Consider the following 13,680-nt stretch of genomic DNA (forward strand, 5'->3'; position numbering starts at 1 on the left):
TTTCTAACCGGCATACACTACTTCAAGTCAGCCGCTGATCGGTCTGCTGGCGCAGCTTTTTCAGAGTGACTGCAGGAGTGCTGATGATGACACAGCTGTTTCCCGATTGGCCAAATTCACCACATGAGAACAGTGAGTGTGTTTCTAACATCTTCAAATCCAATACTGCTCATAAATCTGTGTTTTTAGAAGCTTTTTTTTTTTTACTGTAGTCGCAACGTTATATTGAGTCACGTTTATCATAAACGCTGATGAAAGCATATATATCCCCACTTTATTAGTATTTAAATAGTTTATATTTACCTTGAACTTTATTCTTGAACCGATGGTGCTGTATTAAGCAGTATATAAAAAGTGTTTATGTTGCTCATGAAAGCGTTTCTGAAACATCTGTGTATTTGACAAATATTGCATTTTATTCATCTGTGATGGAGTACGCAAACACCGCGTGAGTGTCACTAACGGGAGCAGAAAGTGTCCGGCTTGACTTGTCCGTTTTCAACTCTGCCTGACTGCAAGCGGCTACTCTCGTTGATCGCCGTCTGTAGCCGTGCTTCAAGTCGAACCACCTAGATACATACGAGATCAAAGGCAGATATAGCGTTATTCTCACTCATATGCTGTGCTGCTGATAAACATGATATAATTTCAGTTCTGTTGATTTTATTTGAATATAAATATGATGAACAAGACACTCAAAGTGCTTGCTATTTAATTCCATACGAAAGGCATATTTATCATCCATTTTTATTTTAATTCAAACATGTATTTTAGATTTTTATAGAAAATATGACAACAATCACATATCTCACACAGAGATCGCACTGTCATAGAGTTTGGGAATATTCATGCACTATTTAAATACATAATAGCATGAAATCAGATTAAAAAAATAAAACATTTCAGAAGAGAATGCAGCATCATGGTTGTTTGAACCGATGAGCATTAAGCTGTGTCGTCAGTCAGTCGTTTCCCATCATGCTTTTGATCAGCGCAGTCGGTGGAGAGCAGGCTTGTTTGAGATGAGCAAAATCTGCGCAGAACCGATCACCGGTGATCACCGCGAGATGCATGCCAGTTAGAAAAGTGTCTGAGTTATGTCCGCCTTGCTCTGATGTCATGCTGATGTGTGCCAAAAAACTCTCGCAACGGTGAAGCGGCTGTGTCGGATTGAGGTGTCGAGCGCAGTTGCTCTCCACCGACTGCGCTGATCAAAAGCATGATGGGAAACGACTGACTGACGACACAGCTTAATGCTCATTGGTTCAGACAACCGTGATGCTGCGTTCTCTTCTAAAATGTTTTCTTTTTTTTAATCTAATTTCATGTTATTATGTATTTAAATTGTGCATGAATATTCTCAAACACTATGACAGTGCGATCTCTGTGTGAGATATGTGATTGTTGTATTATTTTCTATAAAAATCTAAAATACATGTTTGAATTAAAATAAAAATGGATGATAAATCAAGCATTCTGCGTTAGTTCAGGTAGGCCTAGTAGTCAAGCTCCACTATTAGCTGATGGGAGAAATCAAACCCGGCCCCTATCAGCTGATCCGACTCCTTAGCTCTCAATTGGTAAATCTCAAATAGGGCGCCTTACTTAAACACTGCTTCTGTCTGCTTGCTTAGCTGCTTCCTCTGTACGCTGCCTGCAAGAACCTCACTGTATGTTGCCGTACCATGATATTACACTTGTTTTTGACGTTACTCACCCAGCTGGTTATCATGTCTTTTGCCGCCAATGACGAAGATCCGTGGGTTGAATCAATCAAGAATCCCAACAACATCAAAGACAAACAGGAGAAGTTATTCTAGATGAGAACAATGTTTCTGTCCATCGGAGCACTCGTTTGGCAAGTAAATCCTCTTGTTCTCCTGGCATTAGCGACTGGCCTCTGCCTAAGATATTGGAGGTTCTGTTTAAAAGCAATATCCCGGTTCCGACCGGAGCTACTCATGAGGAACTGTTTACCTTGCTTTGTGAAAGTATCGATGTCCCAGCTCCTCACTCTCCACCTCCTCCTCCTACCTCCGACAAGAAAAATATGCAGAAAAGGAAAAACTTCGAGCCGGCTTCTACTTCGGCCACTGGTGCACCCAAACGGGCATGTGGTCCTTCCAGCTCAGCCCGATCAAGCCACTCCACCATTCAAAACAATGACCCAGTGTTGTCAAATATCCAGTCTTCGATCTCTGACATGAACTCCAGAATCCAGGCTCTGGAGTCTGGATCAGCTTCCAGGATTTCGGGAAATCTCCTCCTCTCCAGTCTGGCTTCTTCAAACACCGCGTCAACCACGGTGCGACTACCTGGAGCCGAGCAACATGTTGATGACGTCATTCCGGCAACAGTCCCACGGAGGACCACGGGAAGTGCAGTTCCCGTGTCCACTGGCTCCACATTCTTTCCGCCAACTGCTGCAATCTCCCATCAGTTGAGAAGCCAAATTATTGCAGGTAATGATATCAACCTTGTAAAAATATTACTAGGCCCAGAAATAAGTGACGGGCGTGTTGTTGATTGCGGCGATGTGTCTGTTATGCTTAAAGACAATGACCCCCGACTTTCAAAAACTTTGACTCTGGCCGAATTTATCGTGGCATTTGGAGTATTCAGAGATGTTATATGCTAAGTTTTTCCGTCTCGTAGAGCCGAGCTAGACACGTATTTAGCTATTATCACTGACTTGGCTCTCACATATGGAGGAACTCTCTTTTATGAATATCATAAATCCTTCTCCGCAAAAGCTGCCATGTTCATTCAGCGATTCAATCAGAGACTGGACTGGTCTGTAGTCGACTTAACTCTCATCAGCATACACTTTACTGGCCATCAAGCTCTCTCCTGTTCGATCTGTGGCTCTCACACTCACATGCCCAATCTGTGCCCAAAAACTGTCTCTCTCCAATCTCCTAAACCTGGCTCAAGCTTGCAGCCTGATCCAAAGGTGATGCCATTTGCCACTCCACTGTGTTATAATTTTAATGAAAATGTTTGCAAATTCTATAATTGTAAATATGTTCATGCTTGTAGTTACTGTGGAGACAGCCACCCCAAATCTGTGTGCCCAAGACGAACACGCTTCATGAAAAAGGAGAAAAAGAAATAAATCCATCAACCCCAGTCAACGTTCAAAAAGCTGGGTCGAGCGTTGAGAAATCACTAATCGCTGTTTCGTCAATTACTTAATAACTGGTCTTGTTCAAGGTTTTATTGCAGGGTTGTCTTGGATGCCTAATTATTCTCTAGTCTGTAAAAACTTGCTTTCTGCTTCGAAAGAGCCTGAAGTAGTCGATTCATTGTTAGAGAAGGAAGTTAAGAAAGGATTTATGATTGGGCCATTTGATGATCCTCCCTTTCCAGTCTATCGAATTAATCCGATAGGTATCGTGACTCATAAATATTCAGGGAAAAAGCATTTAATTATTGATCTGTCTGCCCCTCATAATGAAGCAGCTCAAAGTGTTAACAGTCTCATTCCTCTAGCTCCTTTATCTCTGTTTTACGCTACCATTGATGATGCAATCAAATTCATAAAAAAAGCAGGTCAGGGTGCATGGCTCAGAAAAAAGCATATATCTCCGATGCTTTTAAAGTCATGCCTTTACATCCATCGCAATGGCGTTTATTTGGCGTTAAATGGAGAAACAAATTGCATTTTTCAGTTAGGCTCACCTTTGGCTGCCGCAGTAGTCCAAAAATATTTGATACTCTGTCAGAGGCACTGTGTTGGATTCTTCTCAATAACTGCAAATTGCCGTTCGTACTTCATCTCTTAGATGATTATTTGCTAGTCGACTTCCCACATGTTAAGCCGGACCATTGCATCTCGGCGCTAAAGCGCACCTTCAACGATTTGGGTGTTCCTCTTTCTGAGGAGAAAACACTAGGTCCTCTTAAAACCATTGAATTCTTAGGCATCACATTAGATTCTAACTTAATGCAAGCCTCCCTGCCGTCAGAGAAATTAAATCGCATTAGAGAAGTTATGAGAAATGCTAAAAAATCTGCATCTTTTTCTAAAAGAGATTTGCTCTCTTTACTAGGCCATCTTAATTTTGCGATGCGAATAATTCCACAGGGAAGGTCCTTCATAGCCAGGCTCCTTGATCTCTCAAAGTCAGTTAAAGACCTTAATGATATAGTTACCCTAGACGAAGGTGCAGATCAGATCTCCGATTCTGGTCTTTGCTCCTTATCAACTGGAACGGCATCTCGTTTTTCTATTATGATGAGCTGGAGTCTTCTGCAACCCTTAAATTATACACGGATGCCGCGCCTTCCGTTGGTTTTTGGGGGGGTGTTTAATGGTCAGTGGTTTGCTAGTGCATGGCCAAATGAACTGCTGTCTGTACCTGTTAATACCCTGTCAACTGCTCTGTTGGCGTTGTACCCTATCGTGTTAGCTTGTATTTGTGGGGTAAGCACTGGTCAAGGAAACAAATCATGTTCTTCTGCAACAATGAAGCAACTGTCAATATCATTAATAAGGGTCACTCCTCTGTACCGTTTATAAACCGCTTTGTTAGGCGCCTTACTTGGTTATCCGTATTGGGTAACTTCAAATTTCAGGCTGCTCACATTCCTGGCTTAAACAACCAAATTGCTGATTCTCTTTCTCGGTTTGAATTTCAGAAATTCCACCTCCTGTGCCCGGAGGCAGCACCATCCAGCCTGGTCTGTCCCTCTTTCAGCCAAACCGTACTAGACTAGACATGACCTTTCAGTCGTATTTGCACTCTGCCACTCACTACATGCGTAACGGTCTAGCTAAAACTACATTAAAAATGTACGACTCTGCTTGGTCTCACTTCAGTTCTTTCTGTGCAACTTTCTCCGTAGCTGTACTACCGGTCAATGTTTCATATGTTAGTGCTTTTATAGTCCACTGTTATGAATCAAGAAAAATGCAGCCTTCAAGCATCAAAAGTATTGTCGCCGGCATCCAATTCCACCTGCGCTGCTTGGATCCTTCTACCACCAGCTTACTAGGAAATCCATCAATTCATCTTCTGCTTAATGGCCTCAAAAAAGAAAAACCCCCAAGGCAACGATCAACGTCTCCCCTTCACACTTCCACTCTTGCTAAAATTAATATCACGTTTAAGAGAAGGATGCTTTGGGTCTTATTCTGATTTAATGCTAGAATCAGCTTTGCTCGCAGCTTTCTATGGTTTTCTCAGAGGTGGCGAATTTACCACACGCACTGATACTTTTAATCCATCACAAGATCTCACAATTTCTGATGTAACCATTTATTCTCACTACTTCACCGTATCTAAAGCATTCTAAAACAAGATAAAAACAAGGAAGGCACATTAATTTTTATTTCTGAGTCTAACTCAGTCTTTTGTCCTCTGTCTTCCATGTTGGCCTACTTGAGAAGCCGTCCACAAGCTGGTCTGCAGGAACCATTGTTTCCCACAGAGGAGGTAAAGCCTATGTCCAGAGCCTGGTTTGCCTCCCGTCTCCGCCTTCTCTGCCAATACTGTGGTCTTCCCCCAGAACGTTACACAGCTCATTCTCTGCACATAGGGGCTGCTACAACAGCAGCTTCCTCCTCTCCTGTCTCTACCCTGAAGGCCATGGGGCGATGGTCTTCAGTTGCTTACAAACGTTACCACCGACCCGATGCTCGAGCCATCCTTGAGGCTCAAAAAGCTATGAGTGCAGCTCCCTAATCTGTGGTTTAAAATAAAAATATATGGCTTCAGTAGCTGTTGGGTGGTTTACTTTTAAATATTTATTATTCTATCTTTTTTCTATGCTGACTTCACATAGTTAATTTAGCTATTTTTAAGCAGTAAATTGGCTTCCGGCATGCTCGTTTGGTTCCTCTGCTGGCTCTTCTTTAGCAGGAAGAGCCAGGGAGGATTGCCTGGTATGGTTGTTTGGGGGGTTTTGTGCTACTCTCCCATTCTTAAAATAGGAGGGTTGCCCCTGAAGCGGCTGCTGTTTCCCTGTCTTGGCTTTCATGGAGCTCATGAAAAGGACAAGGAACTTGGAACAGAGCCATACAGCCAAATGTAACTTTAGTAAATATAATTTAGACTTAAAGGCTCGTCTATGGTATTTATTTTTGACTTAAGAGGTCCTGACTGAAATATGCCTTTCGTATGGAATTAAATAGCAAGCACTTTGAGTGTCTTGTTCATCATATTTATATTCATATAAAAGCAACAGAACTGAAATGATATCATGTTTATCAGCAGCACAGCATATGAGTGAGAATAACGGCATACCTGCCTTTGATCTCGTAGGTATCTGTTCCACTTCGAGAGGGCAGAACTGTCCGTCTTGACTGCACTTATTTCACTCCTCCCCTCACTGCAGCCGCCTACTCTCGCCTACATTTCAGGCAAGGCGCATCTCAAACAAGCCTAGTAACAGCGCGCGACTGCTCAATCCGACACAGCCGCCTCCCCGAGATTTGTGGCACACATCAGCATGACATCAGAGCAAGGCGGACGTAACTCGGACACTTTTCTAACCGGCATGCATCTTGCGGTGATCACCGGTGATCGGTTCTGCGCAGATTTTGCTCATCTCAAACAAGCCCAGTGCCGCTGCATTAGATGACATCATATACGTTTAAAGCCAGTGTTGTGCCAAGGTACTTACTCCTGATAAAAAGTGTATCCCCCAGTCACAGGAGCGCACATGCATGCAGCGGTACAGGCATTGATGATATCGCCAAAGGTTAATAAAGCTATAACACTTTAATTCTTTAAGTTACTGTTTTACTGTTGTTGTTTTATCAACGCGGTTTAGCAAATACAGCTATCACATGGCCCATCTATCAAAATAAATGTTTTTATTCTTCTGTAGGCTAACGATCAAACTTTACTGTTAAGAACGTCTAACGTTATTAACGTATTTTCGACCTGCTATAAAAAGTACCCCCCTCCAAAATGTACAGATGATGGCCTATTGTAACAGAAGTGACTGGACACAGATGGTAAGTCAAAGTATATGATGTTTATTGCACAGAAGACTCAATGGAGAAACAGGCAGGAGGATGAACGAGTGAGTATAACAGTCTTTAGAGATCTTCCTTGAGAATCGGAGCAGAGAATAACTGAGAATCTTGTCTTACAGGGATCCAGGAGAACAGGAGACACGTAGAAGGAGCACACACCTCAGAATGCTGGAGACTGGGGAGAACTGTTTTACTGGTTTTACTGAGCACACACCTCCACCTCCTTCTGCCTGTTTCTCCATTGAGTCTTCTGTGCAATAAACATCATACTTTTACTTACCATCTGTGTCCAGCCACTTCTGTTACAATAGGCCATCATCTGTGCATTTTGGGAGGGGGTACTTTTTATAGCAGGTCGAAAATATGGTCTGAAAAGATAAGTATCCCACTATAATTTTTGCCAGGTAATCACTGTTATTAGACATGATGTGAAGCCTGATAAGATGAACATACTGTAATCGCACTTTATGTATTTAAATGTAATGCATTATTAAATGATTTAGAAAATAGTTCAATGTGGAAAGAGGAGGGGGAATAAAGAACAATTTACAACAATATCCAAAGACTATGTTTGTTTTATGAGGGAAACGATATGTTTGTCTTGGTTTTTCAGTGACGTCCGACATTCTAACAATAAAGTTTGAACGTTAGCCTACAGAAGAACAAAAGCATTTTTTTTTTGATAGATGGGCCATGTGATAGCTGCATTTGCTAAACCGCGTTGATAAAACAACAACAGTAAAACGGTAACTTAAAGTGTTATAGCTTTATTAACCTTTGGCGATATCATCAATGGTCCGCATGTACCGCTGCATGCATGCGCGCTCCCGCGACTGGGGGATACACTTTTTATCAGGGGTAAGTACCTTGGCACCGGCGCGAGAAAGCAAAACCATGACGGAAGCAGAGGATCAAACCTCTTCCAGAATTCTTTCTGCACCTTCACATTTTGAATCCCTACTGCCGGGAAAACATGACTGAAATGGTATGCAAAGTTACATAGCACTTTATTTTATCTCAAAGTATTTTGTCTGCTAATTTTGTTGAACAATTAACTATTATATTCATGTGTAAGTTCAGGGTTTTGGTACTTTAAAGTTTCATGGTTCAAGGTACTTTATATATACACTGTGTATGTGTATACTCCTGAAATAAGTTTAGAAAGATGTGATGCATTGTTTTTGTTAATATGACTCATCATATACAGTCTCTTTTAAGGGTATAATCAACTATTTTCCATTGTACAATGCTGTTTCATGCATTCAGAGTTGTTTACACTGTTAAAGAGTTGGATTCTCATGCTAAGCATGGACAAAGTTTTAAAAAAAAAACTATTTGGACGTATAACAGAGTATTTCTGTTCCAAAAATCTCACTTCCGGGTTCGTACAACTGAGAGTTTTTTTTCGATCTTGGCTCTTGCTGACATAAACAGTGGTGGAACTCCTTAAATGGGCATTTCTCCCGGAAGCATCGACCAGAGCGAGAGCAAGAGCGCGCCCATCAACACGCTTCATTCGGCTGCACTGCCAATGGAGCAGTCCCAGCTATAAAAGATCCAAGTCATGATTCAGAACTGCAGATGGTAAGTGAAATGGCATCAAATGTCTCTGTTTTGTGGCGATCGGCGCACCTGCTCATCACTCTTTAGCTCCGCCCACGGCGCACCTCCAGGAGCTCGGCTTTTTTTGGCAAGAATCATAAAGCTGTATCTTTCTTTTATAAATATGATAAAACTAAAGACTTTTTGAAGATATGAAGGATGCAGTACTACTCTATAGGTACTCAAGATTAACATGAGATTGGGTGAAACTGTGTGTCTTATGCCCCCTTTAAGTTATAAAATGCAGACAAATGCAAACAAGGTTTTATATAATTACGTGGCGTGATGCAACGTGACACGTAAAAAGATAGTATAAGTCATTATAATCAGTAATTATATCCCCACTGAATGCAATAAATGCCTCGTTTTTAATGGGTTTTATTGTTTTTGTCTCATCGCGCCGGGACACGGCATCACAATACGGTGAGGGGCGTAACATTTCTGTCACAGGCTTGAGGTATTCGGCCAATCACAATGCACTTGATAGCTGACCAATCAGAGCACACCTTGCTTCGTAGAAAGATGAGCTTTGTAAAAATTGACGTGTTTCAGAAAGGTGAAGCATAGAGGAGCAACAATAATGTACAGTATGTGGAAAATAATGTGTTTTTTTAACCTTAAACCACATAAACACATTGCATTACACCAAATACACAAAATAATGTTATTTTTAGCAACGTCATATGACCCCTTTAAGATTTATGAGTTTTAACTGATTTTCTTAATGTTTTAACAGTGAAGTGATTGTTCTCAGTGATACTTACTGAACTGATCTGGATTCTTTAATCACAGGCAGCAGCTTCTGAAGAACTTCCATATTTTCAGGCTTATTCTTTCTTTTAACAAATTTATCAAGATGAAACTCGTTCAGTTCCTCGTCTGATGTCAACAACACAAAAACTAAAGCTGACCACTGAGATGAAGAGAGTTTGGCTTCATTTATTCTTCCAGATTTCAGATACTGTTGTATTTCCTCCACTAGTGAACGATCACCCAGTTCATTCAGACAGTGGAACAGATTGATGGATTTCTCTGGAGAGCCAATGGTCCTGATCTTCTTCTTGATGTACTTAACTGTTTTCTTATTGCTGTCAGATCTGCTTTTTGTCTGTTTCATTAGTCCTTGTAGGAGAATATGATGAGACTTTACTGACAAACCCAGAAGGAACCGCAGGAAAAGATCCAGATGCCCATTTTTACTCCGTAGAGCCTCATCCACAGCTCTCTGATGCAGCTCAGATAATGAAACATGTTTTGATGAAATGCGTTGAAACCGGTCCTTTACTTTTGACTGTGATTTCTGTTTGGTGATTTCAAGCACATTTCTCTTGTTGTTTGTACAGGAGAGATGCACATATAGAGCTGCTAGATGTTCCTGAATGCTCAGATGAACAAAGCAGAAGACTTTCCCCTGATACAAGCCCAACTCCTCTCTGAAGATCTGAGTGCACAATCCTGAGTACACTGATGCTTCTGTCACATCAATGCCACACTCTCTCAGGTCTTCCTCATAGAAGATCAGGTTTCCTTTCACAAGCTGCTGAAAAGCCACTTTCCCCAGTTTGAGGATCATGTCTTCATCTGTCACCTTCTTCTCATAGTCCTTCTCATGTTTGATGTTGGTCTGAAGGATCAGGAAGCGTGTGTACATTTGAGTGAGAGTCTTGGGAATCTCTCCACTCTCTGCTGGACTCAACATCTTCTCCAGAACAGCGGCTGAGATCCAGCAGAACACTGGGATGTGGCACATGATGTAGAGGCTCCTTGATGACTTCAGGTGTGAGATGATTGTATTGGCCAGACTCTGATCACTGATTCTCTTCCTGAAGTATTCCTGCTTCTGTGGCTCATTGAAGCCTCGTACCTCTGTCACTCGATGGACACACTCAGAGGGGACGAGATCAGCTGCTGCTGGTCTGGAGGTGATCCAGATGAGAGCAGAGGGAAGCAGATTCCCCACAATCAGGTTCATCAGCAGCACGTCCACTGAGGCTGATTCACTTACATCACACAACCTCACAGCGCTCTGAAAGTCCAGAGACAGACGACACTCGTCCAAACCATCAAAGATGAACAACACTTTATATTCATCACTGGATATTTCCATTTCTTTAGTCTCAGGGAAAAAGACATGAAGAAGATCTGAAAGACTGAGTGTTTTGTCCTTCATCAGGTTGATTTCTCTGAAAGGCAGTGGAAATATGAGCTGGACGTCCTGATTCTCTTTCCCTTCAGCCCAGTCCAGGATCAACTTCTGCACAGAGACTGTTTTTCCAATGCCAGCGACTCCCTTTGTCAGCACAGTTCTGATGGCTTTGTCTTGTCCAGGTAAAGGTCTAAAGATGTCATTGCATTTGATGGCTGTGTCCTCTGTTGCTGCTCTCCTGGATTGTGTCTCAATCTGTCTCACCTCATGCTCATTACTGATCTCTCCACTCTCACTCTCTGTGATGTAGAGCTCTGTGTAGATCTCATTCAGACGACCAAACTTCTTCATCAGATTTGATCTAAACCTGTTGAGGACTTCATGGCTGGAAAATTAAAATACTGCATTATTAAATAAGCTAAGCTAATGTATTCGGTATCATAATCAAATAATCTTTTACAGAAATATTATACCTGAGATCAGTCTTTGTCTCTTCACTCTTATCTAATGTTTGATTCACAGACGCTTCACTCCTCAGAGACACACAGCTGGACTCTGCTTCTGATCTCTTCTGATGAACTGAACTATAACAGAAAGAGATTAAAGTCAATCCTTTGAATTAGCATATTTAACAAAGTACATACCCATATTATTTAAACAATCACTTTAAAGAGCACTTCATGATCATTTCATTTATACTTTTTATTACAAAAGATGTTAAAAAGAACAGTGTTTTCACAAATGCATCTCTGTGTAAATATCAGATAAAGATATTAAGATAAAGACAACACTATCTTGATAATATAGAATGGCATGCTATAATTATATTTATGTAAAAAAAAAAAAAAAAAAAAAAAAAGTACCTGAGATCAGTCTTTGTATCTCCACTCTTAAAATTTATTATATGACCCATAGACCCGTCACTCCTCAGAGACACACAGCTGGACTCTGCTTCTGATCTCTTCTGCTGAACTGAACTATAACAAAACAGATTTAATCATTTATGCTGATAATAATTTTCTTTTAAGGTCTTTAAGTATTTCTCATTAAAATCAATAAACGAGGAGTCTTTTTGATAAAATCTTCATTTTTAACTTAAGACACAAAAACAGATGGAGACTCTCATCTACCATCATTCAAGGTGATTAAATACAGTGTTTATTGAAAGTACCTGCATCCTGGAGAAAACTCTTCATCTGTGGATGTTTGTGTGTGATCCATGATGAAACAGAATCTGATCTCCAGCACTGACTCTGAATGGAAATGACAAACAAACACAATAATTCATCTGAACGGATCCTGAGAGAAACAGATCATGAGACGCGGTTCACTCAGATACACAATGTTAGTTGTGTGTTAACAAATGATCAAATAAACCACAGACAACACCAAACACCAATCAAACCACGTTCATCTGCTTGCAAAAAAATATATTAAAACATATAAACACACGTCCTTTAGAGGAAATATGAATGCGGAAGTCACTGTAAAGCTGATCATCAGCACTCACCTTATTTACACAGATTCACAAAATCCACCTTATTTCTATGAAGCAGCTACACGTAAATCATGGCTTAGCTTTGATAAAGGTTCCTATGAAACACTGATATTCCGTATAGAATCGATTCTGGCTGTTTAAATGGAGAAACATCAACTCTGAACATTTACTTTCATTTTTATTTGTGACGCGAAAAACAATGATTGTGTCGCACCTGGGGTGTTTAAGGGCGCGTCTGAAAACTCCACACACAGCGGGAAGGCGTTTGTGATATCAAATCATTCGTTCAAATAACGTACACGTTTTAGTATACAAAATCATTTAAAGAAAAGCATTTGATAAAATAAAAAAACAGCAGTTTTTATTAAATAATCGTAGTTGCGTATGTTTCAATGCTCAGAGGTCATCTGACCAGTATAAACACAATGTTAACTGCTTCACAACAACATGCCATTAACACACACAATTCACATTTGAGGACCCTTAGATCCTTCACTTATAAATGACAAGAATATATTTGGCAAACAAATAAATGAATAAATGCACTAGCAAAGATATTAGATATGTTTTTGTTTTGTTTTGTTTTTTTTTCATGAAAAAAAAAATCCATTCCATGAAATTCCATCCTAATGTCACAGTCTGTTGTGTGTTGTATCAAAAGCTCACGGAGATAAATGATCAGACAACAAGAGTCTTTATTTCAAACTTAGAGAAACAGTCTACAAAATACACTAAACAGAACAAATTAAATCAGGAAAAATAGGAAATACTAAACCAAACAAGGACTAATGGGCTAATTAATTGATAACAGGTGAACTGAGTATGACAGACAAGGGCAAAACAATTATAAAAACAAAAGAACGTGGCAGCAGATAAAAATGTTATACATAAGAATAAAAACATAATTCAATCAGGTAAAGCTCTAAGCAGGTTCATAGGTGTAGGCTACTTGACTTTACAAACATTTAAATAGGCTATCATTCAGTGTCTATTTCAATGTGCAGCAGCTTTTTCCACATAGTCTAATGCTTTTTTCACATAATTAAACATTATCTAATCCAATCTGTTACATTTCTTAATTAGGGTAATGAAATTAACATTAACTTCTACTCAGCCAACAGCAAGAAGGCAGAGGCTCACAAAATAATGAAGAACAGATGAAGAGGAGATGGCCACAATACCAAATATTGGAAGAATATTAAAATCCAACAGGAAAAACAATAACTGTTGCTTTTGTGTTTGTAGGAAATAAAGATGACCGATAAATTGTAAATAATTTGTATTTATTTAACAGCTGTGTTGGTGGTTACAGCATATATCTCATACTACCCTTCCATCTGGCATCTTTCCATTCCATACAGTAATCTGTTTCATTTTCAGGAGATGCGATGATGGGGATATATGTGTCATCAATGCATCTAACCTCGTAAAGGAAATAATAATTGTTAG

At 40.2% G+C, this 13,680-nt stretch overlaps 1 protein-coding gene across 3 annotated transcripts in view; it reads right to left on the minus strand.

Moving 5' to 3' along the window:
- Window positions 1-12,389, minus strand: part of LOC131547273 (NLR family CARD domain-containing protein 3-like) — a 29,047-nt gene extending 16,658 nt beyond the window's left edge. Inside the window, exons 1-7 of one of the 3 annotated variants that reach the window (XR_009272889.1) lie at window positions 12,244-12,389; window positions 11,905-11,986; window positions 11,597-11,710; window positions 11,207-11,317; window positions 9,352-11,118; window positions 1,978-2,430; window positions 1,736-1,904 (exon numbers count right to left, since the gene is read on the minus strand). Coding sequence is in view for 2 of the 3 variants with exons in the window: in XM_058787731.1 (XP_058643714.1) it covers window positions 2,343-2,430; window positions 9,352-11,118; window positions 11,207-11,317; window positions 11,597-11,710; window positions 11,905-11,954 (2,130 nt within the window). In the remaining variant the exon portion in view is untranslated. Of the gene's footprint in view, window positions 1-1,735; window positions 2,431-9,351; window positions 11,119-11,206; window positions 11,318-11,596; window positions 11,711-11,904; window positions 11,987-12,243 lie in introns of those variants that run through there. The other 2 variants (XM_058787731.1, XM_058787729.1) reach the window with 2 other exon arrangements.
- Window positions 12,390-13,680: the final 1,291 nt, after the last annotated feature.

This window comes from Onychostoma macrolepis, chromosome 09, assembly GCF_012432095.1.
Source record: "Onychostoma macrolepis isolate SWU-2019 chromosome 09, ASM1243209v1, whole genome shotgun sequence".
Classification (NCBI taxonomy): domain Eukaryota; kingdom Metazoa; phylum Chordata; class Actinopteri; order Cypriniformes; family Cyprinidae; genus Onychostoma; species Onychostoma macrolepis.